Raw genomic sequence first — 22,434 nt, 5'->3', positions numbered from 1 at the left:
TGCCACTCTCAATATCGATATACCTAACATAATGCCATTAATGCACATTTCTTGCCCCCTTTCTGTTTATGATGGGTAGATGGTGCCAAGCCTCTTCTAACCAAATTGTTCTGTTCCGGGTCATGTAGAACCGCTGACTGTTAGACAGAGAAATGATGCCAGTGATAGATAAGTACGAAAGGCACTATATTATAGATTTAGGAAATAAACCACACAATAGATTGATAGAGTTGAAAGGCACTATATGAGGGATGAATATGAAATATATAAATGATACATTGACTGAAATGAAAGGCACTATATATTAATTTTTGTGAAATATTCTATACGATAGGTGTATTAAAATGAAAGGCACTATATATAGACTGTTATGAAAGACAGAATAAGAGAGATAGTAAATGAAATATATGATAGGTATGGTGACATTCGATAAATAGATGGACTGGTGTGAAAGGCGCTATATGGCACATAGACTGAGGAGAAAGGCACCATACGACACATAGATACAGTATATGAAAGGCACTATATGAGAAGCAGATATGAAGTGCACTGTGTGACACGTCCGGAGGATGTTCTTGACGCTTGTCCTGCAGGGTCAGTCCCTGTGTATATGGAGACTCTCGGGACGCCCGTCTCTGCCCACTTCATGTCCACTCATGTCTGCTGATGCCACCTCTGCCTGCTCTCAGTTCCAACTTGTTTTTCATTCATTCAAACCGCTGACTCCCTCAGTGTGTTTAAGAACCACGTGAGGACCCCCTCTTGTTTGGTGGGATTCTGTCTTATTGCTGATGGCTCTGATAGGTCCTTATAACCAAGAAACTCCAACAAGCTGGCATTTTGTTCTGAGCTCTTCACTTGTGGTGATCAATTTTGTCACCTTGTCCTGTCACACTTGCTCCTAAACAGACCCCCGCACTGATTTTTATTCGATTATGTTGACCTCTTTTGTAAGTCGCTTTGGATAGAAGTGTTTGCTAAGCGAATACATGTAAATGTAGATCGATCGATTGACTGATATGAAAGGCACTATATTATAGGCAGATGGACGGACGGGTGGACTCATGTCCGCTCTTCGTGAACCTCTCCCGGTACTGAACATCCAAACCACCAAACTCCGTGACTGCATTTTGACAGACGCAGTTTGAAGCCCACGCATGCGCACCTGGGTGCCCGACAGCCTTTCTCTTGGGCATTCGTTTCGTGCGCAGGCTGCGCTGACCTGTCCGAGCGGGTGGCATTACGGGGCTGGAGGTGACCTGAAGAAGACGCACAGACCAAACAAAGGCTTCACAGCACAAGAGACTTACAAATGACATTTTTTTTTTTTTTTCTTATAATAGTTGTTTTTTGATACATGATATTCTTTTTCAGAGAAATATATTTTAAAATGAAATATATTCCTGACAAAGGTGTGCTTCCCAGCTTCATAACAGCGACAGCTGCGACTCCGAATGGCTCGATGGCACGGCACATGCATAAGTATGGCAGCGTTTTCTTTTGGACTTGACAGGCGGCGCTTGACGTGGTTGGCCACGCAAACACACGCAAAACACAAACACAGACCCGCAAACACACAGTGAGGGAGACTTGGAGATTACTGGTTACGACGTGGACTGGGCCATCACAAAGTATATTTAAATACAAGGCTGGCTGACCCCGGGGGCACTTAAGCCTCAGACTCGAACATCTTCTTCCTGCCTTCCATGCCGGCCTTCTCTTCAATGTTCTTACGCCAGTCACCGACGTCCCGCAGATCCTGCTGTAAAATTGGAAAAAAAGAAGAAAACGGAGGTGAATCGATGAGGCCTTTGAAGTGCAATGGCGCGGTGCGCACCTCCCGCTTTCACTCGAACCGATCCTTCAGTTGTCTGAACAGATGCGGGACCAGCTGGGCTAACTTTTAAGAGACGTGAGCCTCCATTAAACCCGTTTAGCCACTGCATGACCCCCCTCTGAAGTCCTCGTATTATCCATGAAGCCAGACCGGGGGTGGGAAGTGTCGATGCTGGCCAGGAAAAGTGGGCACAAGCAGCAATAAAAAATGCCACCTCGTGATTGGGAGCTTTTCTTTTTACTATTATTACGTATTCATATATGTATTACCTCTTTCTCTTCTTTCTTTACTTGCTTCAGGTTGGCCCTCAAATCCATGGACACTTTGTGCTTGGAGCCCAGCAGGGCACGCAACATGGCATCAGCGGACATGCGCACTCTGCGCAGGGGTGGCCTCTTGAATTTGCCCTTCAGGTCAAACACTTTCTGGTTGAGGTCTTCAATCTGCGCGAGACACAAATCACATTTAGTGACATTTCTCTCTGGAGTCAAATCCCCTCACTTGTTTCCATCGTCCTTTTAATTGCATTCGCAGAGTCCGCCTTTCGGTGCGGCCCTCGTTTAGCTCAGACATTCCTGCGTGCGGCGAGCGTGTGGAGGTTCAGTGAAGAGGCGAGAGGCACAAAATGTACGAAATAAACCTCAAGTGAGTCCTCACCTTGTGACAGTGCCAACGAGTCACCGGAGGATGAGCCCCACCCCTTTGGAGTCGGAAACTTTACGGAATGGCCGCGTCCCTGTGGTTGTGCCCGAGGATCACCACGTGCAGGCCTGTCGAGATATTTAAGATTAGCCAGCCCCATGTTTACTACAGGACCCCCAGTATATTGCTTTTAAATCCAAAAACGGTCCCGCCAGCCGTTCGCGTTTCGATTCTGCGCAACCTTGAAGAGCTGATCGGTGATTATCGCTTCGTTAGCCATTATAAGGGCAATGAATTACGATTCAGTGAAGTTACCGATCATTACTGTAAAAAAATAAATACTGAATTAACATGCAACATCAAGGAAACTATAAAGGAACACTCTTACTATTATGTCATTGCAAGTATTTTTGGGTAAAACGTTTACCTTGATGCTTCTAGTCTGATACGGTGTATTAAGGCGTTTGATTTTAAAACTACGTAGGTATAAACAGAAGCTTTCTTTCTTTCTTTCTTTCTTTCTGTCTTAACTTTAATACGGATTGCATTTTGACTGTTCTTCTTAGAGCTACCAGTAGGTGGCATATGTGAGCCGTGGACCTCAACAAGCGGTCCCGTTTATTTGCGCTTATTTCCCGTTTTATTTGAACTGTGTGTCTAAATGGCTACAGTACGTATCGATAGGATATTTACATTAAAGAAAACCAATTACATATTGAATTACATATTACATGGTTATGTTTATAGAAGATTCCAAACTAGATGGACGGGCCAATACTGGAGAGTAGCTGAATCGTTATAGAGGGCCTTGAAATTTTAAAGGCTTGGGCAGATGAAATTGAATGTAAGTAAATGTACAGAATTACGAAATCTTTCTTTCTTTCTTTCGCTCATTAAAACCCTTTTCCCCTGAGCCCGATGTAGTCTGTCGACGCCCCTGACGATGTGCCACTAGCGCAGTAGTCGCCTTGTCGTCGCTGGCCCGGACTGTAAGTCGAAATGATCGAAAACAACAAACGTTATCGAAAACGTATCAAAGCACAATTAATTATGTATTGGAAGGAAAAACAGTGCGAATTACCGCCCCTCCGTTTAAAGAGCGCAAAGCGCTGAGTGTAGCGGTCAGCGACAAGTGACGATGACAGTGCGACAATAAGGTCCTGGAAAGTGATTTTAGGTCCTGATCTTTTCATGTGAGCTCCTCAGACGGAGTCGGAACTTGTGAGTGACAACTTCGGGTCCTTCAGCCACAATCGGGCGAAAACTGCGTGCATTTCCTCTTGTTTCGTTTATTTATTCTTTTTTCATATTAAGAATGTTGTATCTATCTCTTAATTTATTTATTTTTATTCTGTGCTATTATTCTTTTTGTACCTGTAAGAATATTTGTGAACGCTTTAAGCAGGGTAAACGGGTTATAAATAAAATGCATTATTATTATTATTATTATTATTATTATTATTATTATTCTTGTGCGGTGTGCTGACTTTCTAATAGCTTTTCGTTACATTTTGCTGTATTCAGTCTTTTTGATTTACATTTACAGATTGTAAAGAACAATCAATGACTGAATTACTCCAAGTGACAGTCATTTTTCTGCGGACCTGCCACTTACTCCCCGTATTCAGACACACACACACACACACAATGTCGGCCACTGGGGTTGTTTCTCCTTTCCTTTGAACGATTTCTTTGCTAACCGAAAAGGCAGCCGCTGCCCTGACGCTCGTAAGCAGAGTCTGAGGGTCTGAAACGACAAGTCCCAGAGAGAGCCGCCATGTTTGTCCCACCCAGCCGGAGAGAGAGGAGCGCCCACCTCCTTCTGGCACTTGTTAGCCTTCGCCTCCAAGTCGTATCTTTCCTCGTCGATGACGTCGATCTTGCCTTGCAGCTGTTTGCACAAATCCTGCGGAGACAAAGACAAGCGGACAAGACACAAGTCAGGCCGGGAGGGCAGAACTCAAACACACAAGAAACACACAACAAGAAGAAGACAAAGGGGGGCTCAGTTGACATTTACGTGTCCAGCTAACTTGACCCCAGACGAGCAGTCGTAGGCTCGACGCCCCCTGACTTCCATTTCTTAGGTGGCCCTTGAAGGAGTAGACTTTGGTAGGACGGACTCCATTTCTCGTGTTCATTGATTGCACCATTTTTTTCTTTTTTTCTTAATGCAAGTGCACACATTTAGAATGACATTTTCTTTTTTCAGAAGTGTCACCTCGAGTATTTGAATAAACTTTACCTCACCCAGTAACAACACTTTCCATTCGCTCAGTAATCCAATAAATGGCCACAATGACGAGAGTAGCGCACGGCCATTTCCACAAGAGCAGAGCATCCATTCAGTGTGTTAATTGGATACGCGATTCTGCATTTGCATATAAGGGAACGCCCCTCCTCGCCGCAGGCTGCGACTCCTCCTTAGAAGCCTTCTGTGTTCGCACGGAGAGAAACCCGAACGGAAGAGTCGGAGGGTCGGTGCCCACGTCTTCTCGGTATACTGGCGACACACCTGGCTGGCATCAGAGGAGCAACGTCTCCTCCTGGTGAAGCGCCTCGTTTGAGCCGATGGCCGGAACACTCGCCTGTGGACGTTAATGTCCCTAGCTTGAGTGTAGTGACGGGTGCCAGTTCACGTTTAACTGGTCCGTTAATGGAGCGTTTAGGTCAATTGGAATTGAAATATGACACCACGGATCTCTTTAGCACGAGTTGGTTTGAGTCGACATCCATGTAATTACACATTCATGGCACACGCAATTGTCGATGCCCTGTGCGGGACTGGCACGTCCTGCCAGGATAGGGTCAAACCCCCACGACCCTAATCTGGATTGAGCAGGTTAGCCAAGGACCGGACGTGACAAAAATGTCGACTGCAACAAATCGCTCGCTGCTCTCTGCCCCGACACTTTTTTGACTGTTGAATTAAATTGCAGCCATTTGCGTGCAGCGCTGTTGGTTCCATTATTCCAACTACTAAAGGATGTCATTCTTTATTCCCACTAAAATAAGTGAAGTAAATCCTCATATTCCGTGAACTACTAACATTCAAAGAGCCATTTGGCGCAAACAATACAGAGTTGTTTTGTTTTTCTCCTCCTTTATTTCAGCTCATTTCTTAACTTTAACGCATCGCACAGATAAACCCCCGGATTTCTTCCTAACCGAAGTCTCCCCGACTGCTCTTCCGTTTAACGATCTCCTTGACTAAAACTGTAAACTGATGGAGGTCTCCGCGCTCTCTGTTACATCTTTTGACGCTGACGTCTAATTCATTGTTTGATGTCATTTTCATTGGATTTTCCCCAAAGTTAATTCTAAATGCACTTATTCTTTAGTCTCATTGGCCACTGTGAGTTTACGAACAGGCGCTATATGGCACATAGGCAGGCTTCATTCCTGTCTGTTAATTTGTGATGGATTTGTAAAACCAAACGTCTCAGAGTCTGCCGCCTGCCCAGCCAATACAGACGACATGAAACATTAAAACATTAAATAGCATTAAAGGGTTAAAAAAAGAAAAAACAAAAGACGCTTTGTGACGTAAGAGCCGCAGAATGAGGCGTGGTTAAACACAGGACCAGTCTAACTCCGCCCACAATCCACACTTCACCCCTAGTGACACGCCCAGTTATACGTGATTTGTTAAGATTCAGGCTGTGGGCGGGTGTTCTGACTCGAATGATAGGCAGAGGACGTCTGCGGCTCATGGGCGGGGCTACATGTGTAGCCACGCCCATTCCCTGGGCTGCCTCGAGAAGCTTCTCTTATGATGTTGGGTGAACTTCAATTAAAGTGTCACCGATGAGCCCACGGCATTCATTTATGAAACGTCGAAGTTTCTCTCGGACTGTCAAAGGACGTGGAGATCCCACATGTCTGGTGTCACAGTCACCTGACCTGACATCAACGAAACAAATCGATACGCCAGGTGGAACATCCAGGACGTGCTGTGGTAGAGCTGGCACACCTGAGCACAGGGAGATCTTAAGCAGCACTGGCCATACTGACCTGAGCCTTCTGGGACTGGGCGTGTGACGTGGACGATGTGTTGTTCCTAACGCAAATTTAAAGGCGTTCAGAAGAGGAGAGATCTGACCGCCGGGTCTCCTCTCCAGCCCTGTGTGGTCGCCCGTCCTGCGCCACATTCTGCTTTCAGGTTTAAGCTCCGCCTCTACTGGGACAGGAAGGGACAGGAAATCTGCAGACGTGACATTACGGTGAGAAATATTTACTGATTAAAAGGAGAAGGACAAACGCTCCACTTAATAGAGACTGTGACGCCAGGTCCACGACCGTCCACCTTGTCACATAAAAGACTAGCGAGGGCTGCCCAGGAGAAGATGAAGAGCAGCCCTGAGGGGACCCAACAACTGGGACTTCCTGTCACTTTGGGATTTCTGTTAGGCGGCTGCTGTGAAGATTTGGCTTTGTGCTTCACTGGTGGGACAGCTGAGGACCCCCAGGAGGGATAAAAGGGGCGTGTCACACCTGAGGAGGAAGGGCGAGGACACCTGGTGGAGACGAAGAGGAAGTGCGCTGAAGACTGAGGCCACCGCACAATTCTGAAACAAACTACTGAGACGTGGACTTGAGGACCTTTAAGGAGGAGCTTTGGGGACAGCTGAGCAATGAGCTAAAGGCACGAGTGACCGATGGACTGAATGGTCTCCTCTCCTCTCAAACATGTCCTACTGTTCTCATGTATGAGGAAGAGTTGGGCGCGACTGGAGAGAAAGCCACAGCACCACAAATGGCCTCCTACTCCTCATTCCTCTCTCAGCTGTGCGGGCGTCGCTTGTCCAAATCTTAACATTTACTGCAATGGTAATCAGAGATGGAAAATCCAAAGGACTTGTCTGCTCCTGGGCAGGTGGGCCACCTTACATCCAGTATTGGCAGGTCAGGTGATCTGGATGAGGGCATCAGAAGATGGAGAGATGGACCACAACCCTGAACTCTGGTAAAGGGTGACAACACTGCAGGTGGCCATCTTTACCAGTTTCACACATGCCACTCTGTTGTCACAGTCCTACAGGATGCTGCCTCACAGCTCCAGGGTCCTGAAGACCATCCCAGTGGAGAACATCTCTCCATCTCACTCTGTGCTTTCCTCCAATATCCCTGAAGTTATGTTAAGTGTATGGGGTGTGAGTGGGCACTGCCATAGACTGATGTCCTCACCAGGGACCCCAGGACCCTCAATTTGAAAATGTCCTGCCATGTTGCGTATTGAGTCGGAGGGCTGGGGTATCAGACGCTGAGGTCCATAACGTCAGACGGCAGCCTCGGGGTCTGAGGAAGCCCCTTCAGTGGTAAAGACGCCTACAGATGAACTCCGCTTGTTTCTGGGAGCTGAAGTGGACCTTGCAGGGTCACAGAGAAGTCAGCCATTAGTGCAGGAGGACCACACCTGGACATCTTAGCTGCCTCAGAGCATCATGGGAGATGTGGACAACGTCAGGGGGCTCCAGTGGGCATGGAGGTGTGCTGGAGGCCGCTAGTGCAGAGTGGCAGCCTTGACCTTCCAGAGTAGGTAGTAAGGCGCTATACTGGCACACAGGGCATTATCAATGTGGGGTCCTGACGTGAGCGCCCAGGTGGACGTGGAAGCCCAGGTTTGCAGTTTGACTCACTGAACATTTAAATCAACCTGCTTGAATATTAACTTTGGGGGTCAAAGGTGACAGCCTGTGTCCATGTTAGGGTGGCACTCTAAAGCGAGGACGCTCAAGTCGACTCAGCGACTCAGGCTCTTCCATTGCACTCCATGAGGGACACAAAGAAGCCCACCTGGTCCTGAACTGACTCCGTTCTCAGCCATTCTGAGCCGCATCGCAGTACATAATGAGACCCCCACCCCCTGACGGATATCAAACCTGCAGCTCCTGCATGGAGCCCCCCATGGACAATGGTGGGCAGTGCTCCTGGAGGTAGCGCTCCTTCTCTGCAGCTCGGTCAGTTTCTTCCTTCTCGATGTGCTGCTTGGCGATCTGCAGCATCAAGCTCTGAAAGAGAAGAGCAGAACAGGTCAGAGGTCAGAGGGGAGCAGCCGGACCAGTGAGGGGGGCTTTAGGGGGCCGTGCCACACCAGCACCTCATAGCCAAGTAATGGCACACAGTGTGACGGACCAAGTGACACCCGAGCGACACTCGAGGGGCCGCAGGCATCCAGCACCCAGCCAGACGGCTTCTTCAATGACCCCTTCAAGGTGGCGCAGATAGGGAGGGTCAAGCAGCCAGCCGGGCATTCAGTGCGCCATCCATGAAAAATGCTGAAGCCAGCATGGGCGAGGGCATCAGAGTGTCAGAGGGAATAAAAGGAAAGGCGCTTTAAACTGGCAGCCTGGTGTCATTTAATCAATCGCTCGGTCAAGGAGTGAGTCAGGCTGAGGTACAGACATAGGAAAGGCGCTATATAGCAGATAGATAGATAGATAGATAGATGAAAGGCACTATATAATAGATAGATAGATAGATAGATAGATAGATACTATAGATAGATAGATAGATAGATAGATAGATAGATAGATAGATAGATAGATGAAAGGCGCTATATAATAGATAGATAGATTTAAGTTCCTTACCTTAAGATGCTGCTTGCGGGTGGCGGACATCTTCTTTTTCTGAAAATTGCAAGAAATAAAGACAATATTAACAATAAAGCTCTTCGCTGTTGTCACCGTAGTTATTATTCGACCCACATTTCCGTTTGAATTTGTCGCAGGCTATGATTTGTGTCACATGTTTCACACGCACCGACCAACACGCAGAGGTCTGATGAAGAAAATGCCATGCAGAGGAACATAAGGTCACCAAAGTGTGGACGACTTCATGCTGGCGTGCGCTTTTTCTTTCTTTCTTTCTTTCTTTCTTTCTTTCTTTCTTTCTTTCTTTCTTTCTTTCTTTCTTTTTTTCTTTCTTTGCGCGAATGTTTAATTGAATTCTACATAATAAAGAAAACAGACATCCATCTTCTTCCCCGCTTGTACTGAATGGTATCGTGGGGCAGCTGAAGCGTAAAGCCGGTAAGTAGGGGGCACAAGGCTGGAACAACACCTGGAGAGGGCGCCAGTTCACCAAAGGGTGACCGTGAACAGACACATCAGGTGTTAGTTTAGCATCGCCCCCAATGAAGTGTAAAACGGCTGAAAGGCGGCATTAAAACGAACGGACGTGTGGTTTGAGACGCGCAGCGGCTTTATGAGTTAAGAGGGCGCATGCGCTTTAACATCCCGAGGGCTCTTCTAAGGTGTGTGTGAATGTCAGCTTGGACGACTTCTGCAAAGATATGCTCTGCGGTTTTTCAGTCCCATAAGTATGTTTATTGTTAAATGTTGTGCCTTTCTAAAGGTGGTTCAGACTTAATTAAAGTGCCGTTATTTCTACTGGGATGCGCATGAGCGGTGGGCTCTGCTCTGTGCGCCGTTGGAAAAGAACCTCCAGAAGCTCCTCGTCGGCTCAGTTTGTTGATTCGTGAGGGTCTGACATCTGTGTATCTGTGTAAATGTGAGTGTGAGTGTGTGAGTGTGAGTGTGTGAGTGTCCACTGATTGTTCCTGCCTCGCCGGCCTTGGCTCCAGCTTCACTCCGACCCCATAAGCGATTTAGAAAAATGGATGGATGGATACAACTTGTTCGGTGTATGTTAACGTGTTAACACACTTACTATCGACATGTTTATTACTTTCTCCTTTCACTTCATTGTAATAATTTGTAAACTTAAAAAAGAAAGAAAGAAAAGCGGATATTTTGTAAAGTTACTGCAGTAGCTCAGGTCAGTTCCCTTAATTAAATCTACCAGTAAGTATTACGTGCTGAATCTCCCCGTTTTAAGGCTGGTCGAGGCGGACACATGCTACAGACACAAAATCAATCAATCAATCAATCAATCAATAAGCCTCAAGAGCACAGCAGTTAGCAGGTAAGATGCGAGGAGCAGAAGAGCAGCCATGGAGTGAGGGCGGCGAGTCCGGCGGGTCTTTACCTCTTCACTGCAATAGAAAGACAAGAAGGAAAAAGAGAGAAATGGTCACCACCACGGAAGGAATGCGAGACACGAATGACAGACAGGCGGACAGACACTCCAGCATACTTACTCTCCCATTGTGCTCTGTGTGTTTTCTTACAACCTGAAAAACACAAAGGAAGACGATTGGTCGCCTGTCACAGACATCTGATTGGATTTTTCCAGTACCCCGGCCACGTCCAGCGGCGGACAGCAAACGAAAATCCCGGAGTCTTTAGACTTCAAACGGGGAACATGAAAGTGTCCTGGGGTGGACCAGCGTGGTCTGCTTCTCCTCCATTGTGACCGACACTGGTATTTGTGTTCTAGGAAAGTGGGTCTGGAAAATGGACCGGGGCTGGGGGGGACCTTCAAACGTTCGTGGAGCAACAAAATATCGTTTATAAAAAGAGCAAAACTTTACTGCCGGTGACGTCATGATAACACTGGGTGGGGGCTGGGGGTGCACCCTGGCACATCACTAGCACCGTCCCTGTCACCAGAGAAAGTGCTGCTGCCGGACCACCTGCTGCATTCTGCCTTCTTCTGTCGATTTGCTCACTAATTACACTCTCGCGTATTCTGTGCTTTCTTGGCGGAGATCTCGATGTGTTAGGTCAGCATTTCAGTTCCTCCAATTCGCTCCGTCTACAGACTAAAATACTGGGTGGGGGGCTCGATGTGTTAAAGTCCTAAAAAGTCACATTACACCTGATAACGGGGAGCTAGCCAGGATAAAAGACCCCCGAGCAAGCAGTACCCGGACAATGACACGGGGACAACACGGAGCGTCAAGCAAGCTGACATTGGGCGACCATCCGTAAACTTTTACATCTATCTATCTATCTATCTATCTATCTATCTATCTATCTATCTATCTATCTATCTTATCTATCTATCTATCTATCTATCTATCTATCTATCTATCTATCTATCTATCTATCTATCTATCTATCTATCTATCTATCTATCTATCTATCTATCTATCTATCTATCTATCTATCAAGCACAAAATTGAAGGGAATGGTTTACAAGATCCGATTGTGTTTTTTAAAATACTGTGCCTTAGTCGCATTTTGATTGATTTTAATTTTTACAAATCCACAAAGAATATGGAAAAGTTTAAAACAATATGGTGTGTGAATAGTGTACTGTGTGACTGTGATAATGAGGAGCTGCGGTTTGTTTTTTAGGGGTTTTTTGTTGGTTCAATTGTGTTTTTTCAAAAAAAAAAAAAAAAAACAGAACATGTAAATATATTTATAATAATGTGTAAGTTGTATATTTGATGTTTTTGTCAATAAAGTTTTATTTTTAAAAATAAAAAAAAAAATCTATCTATCTATCTATCTATCTATCTATTATATAGTGCTTTTATCTATCTATCTATCTATCTATCTATCTATCTATCTATCTATCTATCTATCTATCTATCTATCTATCTATCTATTATATAGTGCCTTTTATCTATCTATCTATCTATCTATCTATCTATCTAGCTATCTATTATATAGTGCCTTTCTATCTATCTATCTATTATATAGTGCCTTTTATCTATCTATCTATCTATCAGTTATATAGTGCCTTTGATCTATCCAAACTCAGAGCAGCAGCACTACCCTCTGTGCCCCCCTACTGACCTTATGATAGGGCAGTGAATAGTTAAGATAAAGCCACAGAGATTAATAAATTGGACGAATGAGAATCGGCCAATCAGGCGACTTCTGCGCGTGACGTAACGGCAGCTCGGGTTCGGTGCTCTTAGCGTCCTCCCGCGCTCCGGCCGACGGTGCGTCATGCGCAGTTGCGCTCCTATCGAATATCAGAAATATCGCCCACGTGACTCCTCGATTTCACCCCCCATCCCCAAATGCCGACGTCTATTTTTGGTCGCCTCCTAAGGAGCGCAGCTGTCTCCTTTGGTTGCTCCTTGGTGTCCGGCTGGCCCTGAGATGTCACGAGCAGATGTCGCGCAGCACAGGTGATGTCCAGCTGATCTGCTTCTAGAGGTCCGTGTAGGAGTTTGGTGACAGGGAAAAACAAAAAAGGCAATTCATGTAAGATTTCTGGCTAAGATGCGAGAGCGATCCAGAAATTCCGAGCAGCGTCTCCAGGACGTGCATGCGCGTTTAAATCTCATTTTACTTCACAAACACGTCAAAGTCAGAACTAACATCTGTCAAAGTTTAAACGAGAGAAATTAAACAAAACAAAAAGCCGCACCATGCAGTTGGACTTTTTGATTCAGAATTTACGCAAACATCGCGATATAAAAATGCTCTTCGTTTTCATGTGACTGCCCACATTAAGATGGCATTAAGATGGTCACAAAGCCATTGAGCCTGAACTGTCAAATTCAGCTCAGCAGCGCACGAAACGAGCGCCGGCGTCCAAAGCTGCGCCCTTCGGTGACAGGCGCTATATGAGAGCCCCGAGTGGATGTCAGCACGTCGGGCTTCCTTGTCCCGCTCCTGCCCGGCCGAGGGCTCCACGCAAGTCTCAGATGGCTCAATAATTCATAAAGACAGCACGAAAATCGGAGTGAAAGAAATACAAGACAGAGAAAACAGCTCACCCAACTCCGAGAAGGACAGGCGACACCTGAAGGACGGTGAGGACAGACTGGCTAGCCACAGGCGCACGTAAAGCTCACGAGGTATAAATGGCTTTATTTGATGGCTCAGCAGAATCTCCGCTTTCTCTTTATGGAAACGGAGGAGTCGTCGGGCCAATAAGAGGCCAAGCTCCAGAAATACTGTCACCTCCCTGCATTATAAATAGAGCCGCCTTCAAGATGTCTTCGGCCCCCCCATTAGCCTTAATTGTCTTGAATGAAGCATCTTGAGGAGGACTGGGGACAGTTGACAAGTCGCACACAGAGCTTTAATAAAGATGATGGCAGAAAGCCTGCTGAGCTCGCGCAGCTCCCCTCCGGTGAACCGACTGTTAAAGTGCAGGTGCCCCCCTTAGCGGGCCATAGGAGCCAAGTCGGTTATTTATTTATTTATTTATTTGATTGTTTGTTTATTTCATCCTAAATCCACTAATGAAGTTCAGATATTCTACATCTGACCCCTCCTCGCCGACTCCAAGCCCAGTGGTTCTCAACCTTTTGGAGTTCACAGCCCATCTTATCTACTTTCAAAAAATGAAGACCACCTAACAAAATATCACGTTGTGTCATTTTCTATTCAAGTTATTAAATAGGGTCACAGGATCACAGGGAGCTGCAGTCCAACACAGCAAGTTTAGGGGGGGAAGGCAGGAACAAACCCTGGACGGGGCGCCAGTCCATCACGGGGTCACAACGCGGGGCCAATTTAGCGACACCAATCCACCTAACCTGCATGTTTTTGGACTGTGGGAGGAAGCCCACCAGACGGGGAGAGAACATGCAAACTCTACGCAGGGAGGACACGGAGCCACTGCCACCGCGCCACCGTGCACCCTTCCGATTACTGATGTCAGTCCTAACCCAAGTCCCTACCAGTCCTATGCCAGTTTCCTACACCGTCTTATGTTGGCACGTACTTCACGCCGACTGACCAAATGACCACTGTAATCATTTATTTTTTTTCATCACAATGTCGCACCCTTTGAACGGAGAGGCCGGTGTTCATTGTCACCGCGCTTGTTGTCAACTGCGGTCCCCGCTGGGCGCATGTGCAGTGCGCCGTCCCGTCCTGGCCGCACCTCCCACGTGACCCGAGGTGTATTACGGGCGATACGAGGACCCCAAAAAGGGGGAGTGCAGTCGCGTGTCTGCCCGCCTTTTTCAGCAGCACTTTGCCAGTTTTGTATCCTGCCTTAAACACAAAGGGTGGCTCTTCAGGTAGATTTCGGTCCCCAAAAAGCCCCATCCATGTTAAGTCTGAAGGCCGCAGGCCGGACCTTCGCATATTTAATTCGGTGGCAGTTTCCATGAATGGGAGATACGGGGTCCCGACTTTAAAAGGACTCACGCTGCAGGTGACACGCACATACGGTCAGGTCTTCTTGATCTGCCGTACCCTGCTTGGTGGCCTAATAGCTTTAAGCTTTTTGGTTTTGTCCCCACATTAGGACCCTTCTGGAAACAAAAGAACCAACTTTATACGCAAAGAACCTTCCCAGAATTAAAGGGATTTTTGTCAAGCAATTGAACTACGAGGAAGCACACAGCCCCGAAATGTTACGAGTGACATGTCGTGCCGAGAGTCCGCGTAGCGACCCAAGGACTATAGCGACCCGCGTAGCGACCCATCTTTACACAGTTAATGGCTGCCCGAGTCTGACGCGCTGGCGTTCGGCTCGTTACGCTCGGCGTTCAAAGGCGGCTCAGTCCGTGTCTCCGGTGTCACGGCCCGATGATGATGATGATGATGATGATTATCCAGCGTATTCTTTTCTTTTCTTTTCTTTCTTTCTTTTTTTACATTGTTGCGTTTCTCTTACGCTCCGCACACTCATCTCAGGAGTGGTCCTCTGTTGCCCCCTAGTGGCGCCTCGTGTTCAACACGCCGCAGTTGGACCCTTCGGTGCGGACACGAGCAGGACGGCGTTTAACGGCGCACCACAAACCTTTCATTCGTGTCTGATTCTCGGCGCGGTGGGCTCCACGTAGGTTGGCCCCGCGCTGTCCGACATGGCTGCCTCTGCAGGTCTTCGTGACAGCAGCGGTAGGCAGTGGCGCCACTAAACCGCCCGTTACGTTTGTTTGTCATGAGAGGCTGGCGCTGCAGCGGAGCCCGCAAAGGTTCGAGTTTTTAATGTCGTCACGTTGGCCTAAGAAAAGGTGGAATGAGAAATGAAAGAAAACAGCAAACAGAGGGGAGAGAGGAGACGAGAGGGGCTCAGACTTTCATCATTTGAGAAGCAGGCTGTGTGTTCACTTCGTTTACATTTACGTTTATTTGGCCGTCACTTTTATCCAAAGCGACTTACTAAGTCTGAGTTCCATTTCTTTTTCTCTTTTCCAAGTGGACCTCAGTCGGGTGGCGCGACTTGCTCAGGGTCACACTGTGGGATTCGCTACTTCTAGAAGTTTGATAGCACGACCTCCATAAACTGTTTACGTGGTCTCTCTGACTCACTGGGAGGGGCCAGCGGTTCACGTCGGTCTCCCTCTGTAATGGCCGACGGACACTACGGTCCACTGCCACCCTGCACTCACCAAGTCATCACCAAGTAACTCGAGCTGCTTTCTCAAAATGCGGATTGTCGGGGGGCAGTGAAGCTGAAGTGGTGACGGACTGGACATCACAAGAGGACAGCAGGAGGTCCTTGTGGTCCACTAGTCTGCGTTGACTGCATGCGCTGGTTGCCTTTTGAGGAGATGATTTGTTTCTATTCCACTCCTCCTCCTCCTCCTGCCCCGGGACAACGAATGGTGACCGCGGACCTTCTGACATTCACAGTAAGATGGTCCTTATGGTCATCAGACGGGCACGGACTTCACCTCACCGCCCTCGTCATCTCCATTTAACATCTCAACATGTCCTGCTATCTCCAATGACGTTTGTCATTTCTCGGCCATCTCTAACCGACTCAGGAGGTCCCACGGCAGATGGGTGACCTCTGATCCCGTCATCTGTCACCGCTTTGCCACAAAGTGGACCTCGGCAGGCGAGCAGCAGGTGTGGGGGAGGACAATCGGAGCCACCAAAGGGTCGCCTTGACGTCGCTCCTGGTGTCCGTTTGGCCTGCAGCGCTTTTGAAATAAGTCCGCAAACTTTATTTTATATTTCAGAGCTTCAGTATCATCCCGATTTAATCAGTTTCCATCCATCGACCTTAAACGACCGACGCCTGTTCTAAAGTCCTCCCTGTCACCCTTTCTTATAGCGCCCTTCAGGTCTGTCCCTCTATCATATAGCGCCTTTCTCATCTGTCGCGCAGTTTCTCCTTGTCTTAACACGAACACGCGACACCAGTCCGCCTGTCGCCATGTCACTCGTGAGGATTAAAGGAAAACGAGCGACACTGTGGCGGCCAGGAGGGAAAATCGAATTTTATTTCGTATTTACTAATAGAATTGTATTTTTTTTTCATTCACTTTTGTCGGTTAGTATTATCTTTAAATATTTTTTTAGTTCATTTCCCATTGGCCATTCAGAGAAGCTCACGTTGACAAATATAGTTAGAATAAAAATAACATTCTATAAATAGGCAGGCAGAGAGACGGACAGTTAAAATTCAACACTCGATCAACTTTTAAAAATTGCTTGAATGTTTCACAATGCATTTATTTATTTGACTTAGGGGTAATTAGCGTTTTTCCTTTTAATTGAGCTTAAATATATGATTGGGGCGGCACGGTGGCGCAGTGGGTAGCGCTGCTGCCTCGCAGTTAGAAGACCCGGGTCCCCCCTGCGTGGAGTCTGCATGTCCTCCCCGTGTCTGCGTGGGTCTCCTCCCACAGTCCAAAGACACGCAGGTGAGGTGGACTGGCGATTCTAAATTGTCCCTGGTGTGTGTGTGTGTGTGTGCCCGGCGGTGGGCTGGTGACCTACCCAGGGGTTGTTTCCTGCCTTGCGCCCTGTGTTGGTTGGGATTGGCTCCAGCAGACCCCCGCGACCCTGTAGTTAGGATATGGCGGGTTGGATAATAGATGGATGGATGAAATATATTATTGAAACAAACATATTTTCTTAAATCTTTAAACCAAATGTTAATTTAAACCAACTAATATATTTATGAATATTAATATTTTCAAATGCAAGTGTTTATTTATTTTATGTCCAAAAATGAGTCCGATGAATTGAATTATATTGGGTGTAACTCATATTTCAATGGCCATTTGCGCTGCATCAACACATTTAAAAACAATACAAATAAATAGTAATCGTTTATTTTCAGCGAATTCTGTAATCTTAATTAACATCAGCGATTCTGTTCTGCAGGAGGCACTGAACACCGGAGAGACTTTCGTGATGTCGGCTGGGCTACAAATCTTTTCTTTTCTTTTCTTTTTTCTTTAATGAAGCGAACCCGACGTGCGCTCCTCTGCTGCCCTCTAGCGGCCTCACGTTCTTTCACCGCCCGCCGTTATTCCAGTAAATGTTGAACTTCGAGTCCTTTGGCTCCTCCGGTGCGCACGTCCGGCCCGTTCCTTTGTGTCTGATTCTCGAAGTTTCTTCCAAAGCTCCGTGAAACGGCCTGTCTGTGCCCCCCAGTGACCCTCATCCTATCTATTGATTTGATTTCTGAACGCCGCCATTTAGAGCACCGGGCCAGCAGTCGAAGGTGGCGACACCAGACACGACCCTCTGATCGTCTGTCATTCATCGGAGACTCCCAAGGGTTCTGTCAGCGAAGTCCTGAGGGACAGCCAAGAGGTGCAGGAAGGACAGCATTGGGGGACAAAAAGACACAACGGTCAGCCCGAAGGCCGCCGATGACCAAGTGGACGTTAAACCGTCACCTCGGAGGACACGCCCCTAACAACACGGGACGCTGGCCTGACAACGGGGGTCCAAAATGGTGGCGATGGTTGTTGGGGCTGAATTCTGGTTTGTTAAGTTTAACTTGATCGGATGTAATGTGATTCTCTTCAAATAAAATTATTAATGAAAGAAAAAAAAAAAACAGAAAATGGAGGCCAAAGCATCCCAAAAATAACAAACCCTGAAAGAAAAAGGGAAGAAATAAACAAGAAATCAACAGATACCATTCTGGTCCTCATGTTCTCGCCCCCCACTGGTTGGCGCGAGGTGGTCGACGTCACGCCTGTCCAGTCTGTCAGGTCCCACAGACGGCGTGATCTCCGGGGGTCCTTCCATAACCAACTGCAACAACATCTTCTTCTTCTTTTTTAATGGTCTTGTCTTGGTCATGCGTCACAGTTCCACCATTCGGCTCACGATGCCCCCCACGATCTCAGCAGACCCCCAGGCCCTCGTACTCATCTTCTCTTACTGCCCACCACAAAGCAGACCTGAGCACAGGAAACATCTCGCCACCCCAGGCAGGACCCCTCGGTTCAGACTTAAACTGCCGGGCACCTTCCTTAAACGCCCCAACCCAGTGCCCACCCGCCTGCCCTTTCAATACGACAATCCCACCTTTGGTCAAGCGCAGCCCCCACATAAGCAGTGTTTGTCCCATACTGAAGGTCCTTTCAAGTCACAGCCCGATGGAGCCAACAGGACCATGTCATCTGCACAAAGCTGATCTGCCACCCGCAGGCCACTAAGGTGGTCACCCTGCACTCTAAGAATAAATGAGCAGTGCAGCCCAGGTGAGTCGCACAAGCCCCCCAGAGACGAGTCTCACTCACTACTGGCAATGTGGGCCTACCACTGGCTCGGTACCCTGAAGCCCCCCCACCTGGAGGAGTCCACAAAACACATGAAGACAGCTGGTCTGACTGACATGAGCCCTCCAGGAGCCTGGGAGGGTAACAAGCCAGTCCAGGGGTCCACAAATCCACACTAATGTTCCTCTCAGATCTGAGGTTAAACCAACAGCCAGACCCTCACATAGACTGAGAAGTGCGACCCACCTAAATCTGGAGAAGATCCTTCAGCCCCCTTTCTTCAAGATGGAAACCAGCAGCTCAGTTTGACAATCCGGAGACTCTGTCACCGACCTCCCCCCAGCCAGGACAGCCCAACAACGTCCAGGGTGAAGATCACACGCCCCTGGAGCCCCCCAGTCACCAAGGAGCTCCTTAACTACCCCACTGATGGGCGAGCCCCCATGTCGATGTCGGAGGTCCTTCTACTGCCCAGCATTGTCCCCAAGTGAGGTCAGCAGCACCCCGTCCCTGCCATACGCACCACTCCTCCTCTCGAGCCCCCTGACAGTTTGCCAGATCCACACGAGTTTCTTCCTCCTCCTCCTCCGCTGCTCCACTAACTAGTCAAGCTTGGACAGCCTCCTCCGGCCCCCTTTAACCACCGGTATCCCCCAGCAGATATGGAGATGGCCACTGTCACATGCAGCCACATCATGGATTCACGGAACACGGCCCACTCGGGGTCAGCGTCCCAGCCCCCCTTTGGAATGGGAGAGAAATTCATCTGGAGGTCCCCCATGTGGAGACCCCTTTCAAACGCCTGTGTTCCCTCGACGTTGAGGTCTGCCCTGTCTGTCCAGCATCATCGATAAGCAGGTGGTGACTGACCACCTGAGTGTTCAGCCCCCCAAAGTGTCTAAGACATTCGGCCGCACACCTGATGACACGACTGAGAATTCGATCCTCGACCTACGACCTTTGGCACTCATGACACCCTTATGCTGACCCCAGACGTACACTGTGGTGGTCTACAGCCGGTATGATGATCAGCACCTCCAGTCTGATGTCTCGGTCCTCTCCAGGTCGGGGTTGAAGTGCTGCCTCAAGTGGAGGCGTCTCGGGGGTCTTGTTCAGGAGCGAGGGGTGAAGGCAGCGGGAGATCGACAGGCAGTCGTGGTGATGAAGAGGGGCACCGAGTCGAATGGCCACGTTCTCCATTTAGTGGTCGAGCTACACCCGTCCTCTCCTACGGCCACCCGCTGTGGGCACTGACTGACAGAACTGGTGTGGCACTCAGCCTTAGAGACGAGGTGAGGAGCTCACAGTTCAGGTGGTCCGGCCAAGAGATGACCCGACCCACAGTTCAAGTCTCCAAGGGTCCTTGAGTGGCCCAGACTTGAACCCAGCAGACCCTCTGTGGGAGGAACCGAAGATGGCACCTAACAGAGCTGGAGAGGATCTGCCAGGAAGAATGGACTCAACTGCCCAGACCGCTGGTCGAGACGGCGCCAAGGCAACTGGAGACTTGGGCACGGGGGGCTTCTGCAAAGTGTGGAATGGAGAGTCTGAACGCGGCCATGAAGAAGAGAAAAATCAACCTGCAAACCTTTGTGTCCGCGTGTTGTCACCGTGTCATCATGGGTTAGTGAGTGGGGACTGCTGGGTAAAAATGTCAAATTCAAACATTTCTAAGTGAGGGGGTCCACCGCTGGACACACGCTAGAGATGTGCCACCTCCATCAGAAGACACACAGCAATTGGTCTGGAGTGGCAGGCAGCAGTCACCCGTCTGCCCACCAGGACTTCCAATGCTGGAGCATCCATGAAATCTTAGCTGGAGTTGAGACTCGCAGCCCCCTGTGACTGAAGCACCTTTGACCCCCACACATGTGCACCACTTGAACTTCTGCTGTTGACACTCCTCCAAGGACGTCAGACCCTGTCACACAGCATGCGGACCCCACAACTGTTGTCATATTTTATTGGCTCAGAGTCTAAACTTCAGTTCAGATTTGACCAGTTGATCTACCAAACAGCGGGCATCACCCAAAGTGAAAATGGAAAAAGTCAAATGGTCACATCTTAAAAGCCCCCTCTGTCCATCTAAATCTCGTGAGGAACACCTGGTTGGTGGTCTCACCAGTTCTCAATCCCCCCACTGAGGTCCAATCATATGACAGAAAAGCAAAATGAGGAGGAAGAACATCAGCCTACGGTGGGCTGGCGCCCTGCCTGGTGTTTGTGCCTGCCCTGTGCCCTGTGTTGGCTCCAGCAGACCCCCGTGACCCTGTGATTAGGACATAGCAGGTTGGATGGATGGATGGATGGAGAACATCAGAACAAGACATGATAGGGAAGCAAAGAGCTGGGGGGTGAAGACAAGACCACCCCAGGGGCACAGAACCAGCCATGGGGCTCAGTGAAGACCACCATAGAGAAGTGGGGGAAAAAACAACAAACAAAAATAAAACAAAAAGAGCCCCACTGCCAGGTCAGGCTGCCTTCAAAAGAGGACATTGTGACACCAGGGTGACACGACTGGACACAATCAACGAGCTCCACAAAAGGGGTCTTCATGGAAGACGGGGAGAGAAAACAAACAAACAAACAAACAAACAAACAAACGCGTGTCCAGGACAGTCAAGACTTTGGAAAATGGGCACATGGGAGGTCCTGCAAAGGTGTGGCAGAAAGTCCGGTGGTCTGACGAGACTAAAGTGGGAGCCTGAATACTCAGCACTGTGTGTGGCGCAAGCCCACCAGGTGACACCTTCATTTCTGTGCAAGTGCCATGTTGTGGGACCGGTGACAAGATGAATGAATGACGTGGGACACAGACAGGAGAACTGTCAACAGGACAATCAAGAAAGGGGGGCTTCTAATGAAGGTGGTCTGTCACAGGCCTGTGACCTTAACCCTACTGAACTGATCTCTGGTGAGACCTCCAAAGTGACACCCACTGCCACTGAATACACAGGACTGGCAAATCTAGCACAGAGAATTGACGCTTGGGTAGGGTTGGGGGGCACAGTGGTGCCATTTCGGTCTCCAAGTGATTTATAAAGCTCTTTCGTCATCGGGCAGCACTGTGAAGAGTCGTCTTTTGATTGACTGACTGAAATCCCAGGTTGTGACAAAAGGCACCATATAAAACTGGACTGGAGTGGCCGTCTCAAGGGGGCCAATGCCATAATGTTGCCAGGGCTCCATGCCAGCCTCCAGTCTGCTGCCACAGATTTTGATTTCAACCCCAATATTTTTGCAACGTCCCATCCCTCGTCTTGTCCCTATGATGTGTCATTGTCATCTGTTTCTCGTCTACTGAGCCAAGGGGTACCCCCACCCAGACTCTCTCAGCCTTGACTGAGCCCAGAGGTCTCATGGGATTGATAAAGCCGATCAAATGTCACCTGGTCATGTGCCACTGTTGGTCACCTGTTTGTATTTGCTCTCGCAGTGCTCTGCTGAAGCTTCACTTGTTTAGCTGGCGATGCCAGGCGGCCATTTTGTGGTTCTTTACATCTGTGAGGCGTTCTGGACGTCTGCCAGATGCCTTTTCACGTGTCTTATGTGCAGCACTTGAAACAGTGGGGTGGACTTCACTCCACGTCATGTCACTTTTTGAACATCTAAAAATCTGTCATCGGCGAGGACTGGGGGGGTGGTGGGTGGTCTTCTTGGGCCTACCGAGGGACCCCTCCTGTGTTCTTGACCTCCAAGTTCTCTG

At 48.4% G+C, this 22,434-nt stretch overlaps 1 protein-coding gene across 1 annotated transcript; it reads right to left on the bottom strand.

Moving 5' to 3' along the window:
- Positions 1-1,381: 1,381 nt before the first annotated feature.
- On the bottom strand, positions 1,382-13,158 carry LOC120516540 (troponin I, fast skeletal muscle-like). The gene is made up of 8 exons (XM_039738287.1): positions 13,065-13,158; positions 10,581-10,613; positions 10,469-10,475; positions 9,070-9,108; positions 8,362-8,490; positions 4,296-4,385; positions 2,107-2,280; positions 1,382-1,762 (listed from the first exon to the last, which is right to left on the bottom strand). The coding sequence occupies exons 2-8, from the start codon at positions 10,586-10,588 to the stop codon at positions 1,670-1,672; spliced, it is 540 nt and encodes a 179-aa protein (XP_039594221.1). The 5' UTR covers positions 10,589-10,613; positions 13,065-13,158; the 3' UTR covers positions 1,382-1,669.
- Positions 13,159-22,434: the final 9,276 nt, after the last annotated feature.

This window comes from Polypterus senegalus, chromosome 1 (genome assembly GCF_016835505.1).
Source record: "Polypterus senegalus isolate Bchr_013 chromosome 1, ASM1683550v1, whole genome shotgun sequence".
Lineage (NCBI taxonomy): Eukaryota > Metazoa > Chordata > Cladistia > Polypteriformes > Polypteridae > Polypterus > Polypterus senegalus.
This window is presented reverse-complemented; position numbering and strand designations above follow the sequence as displayed.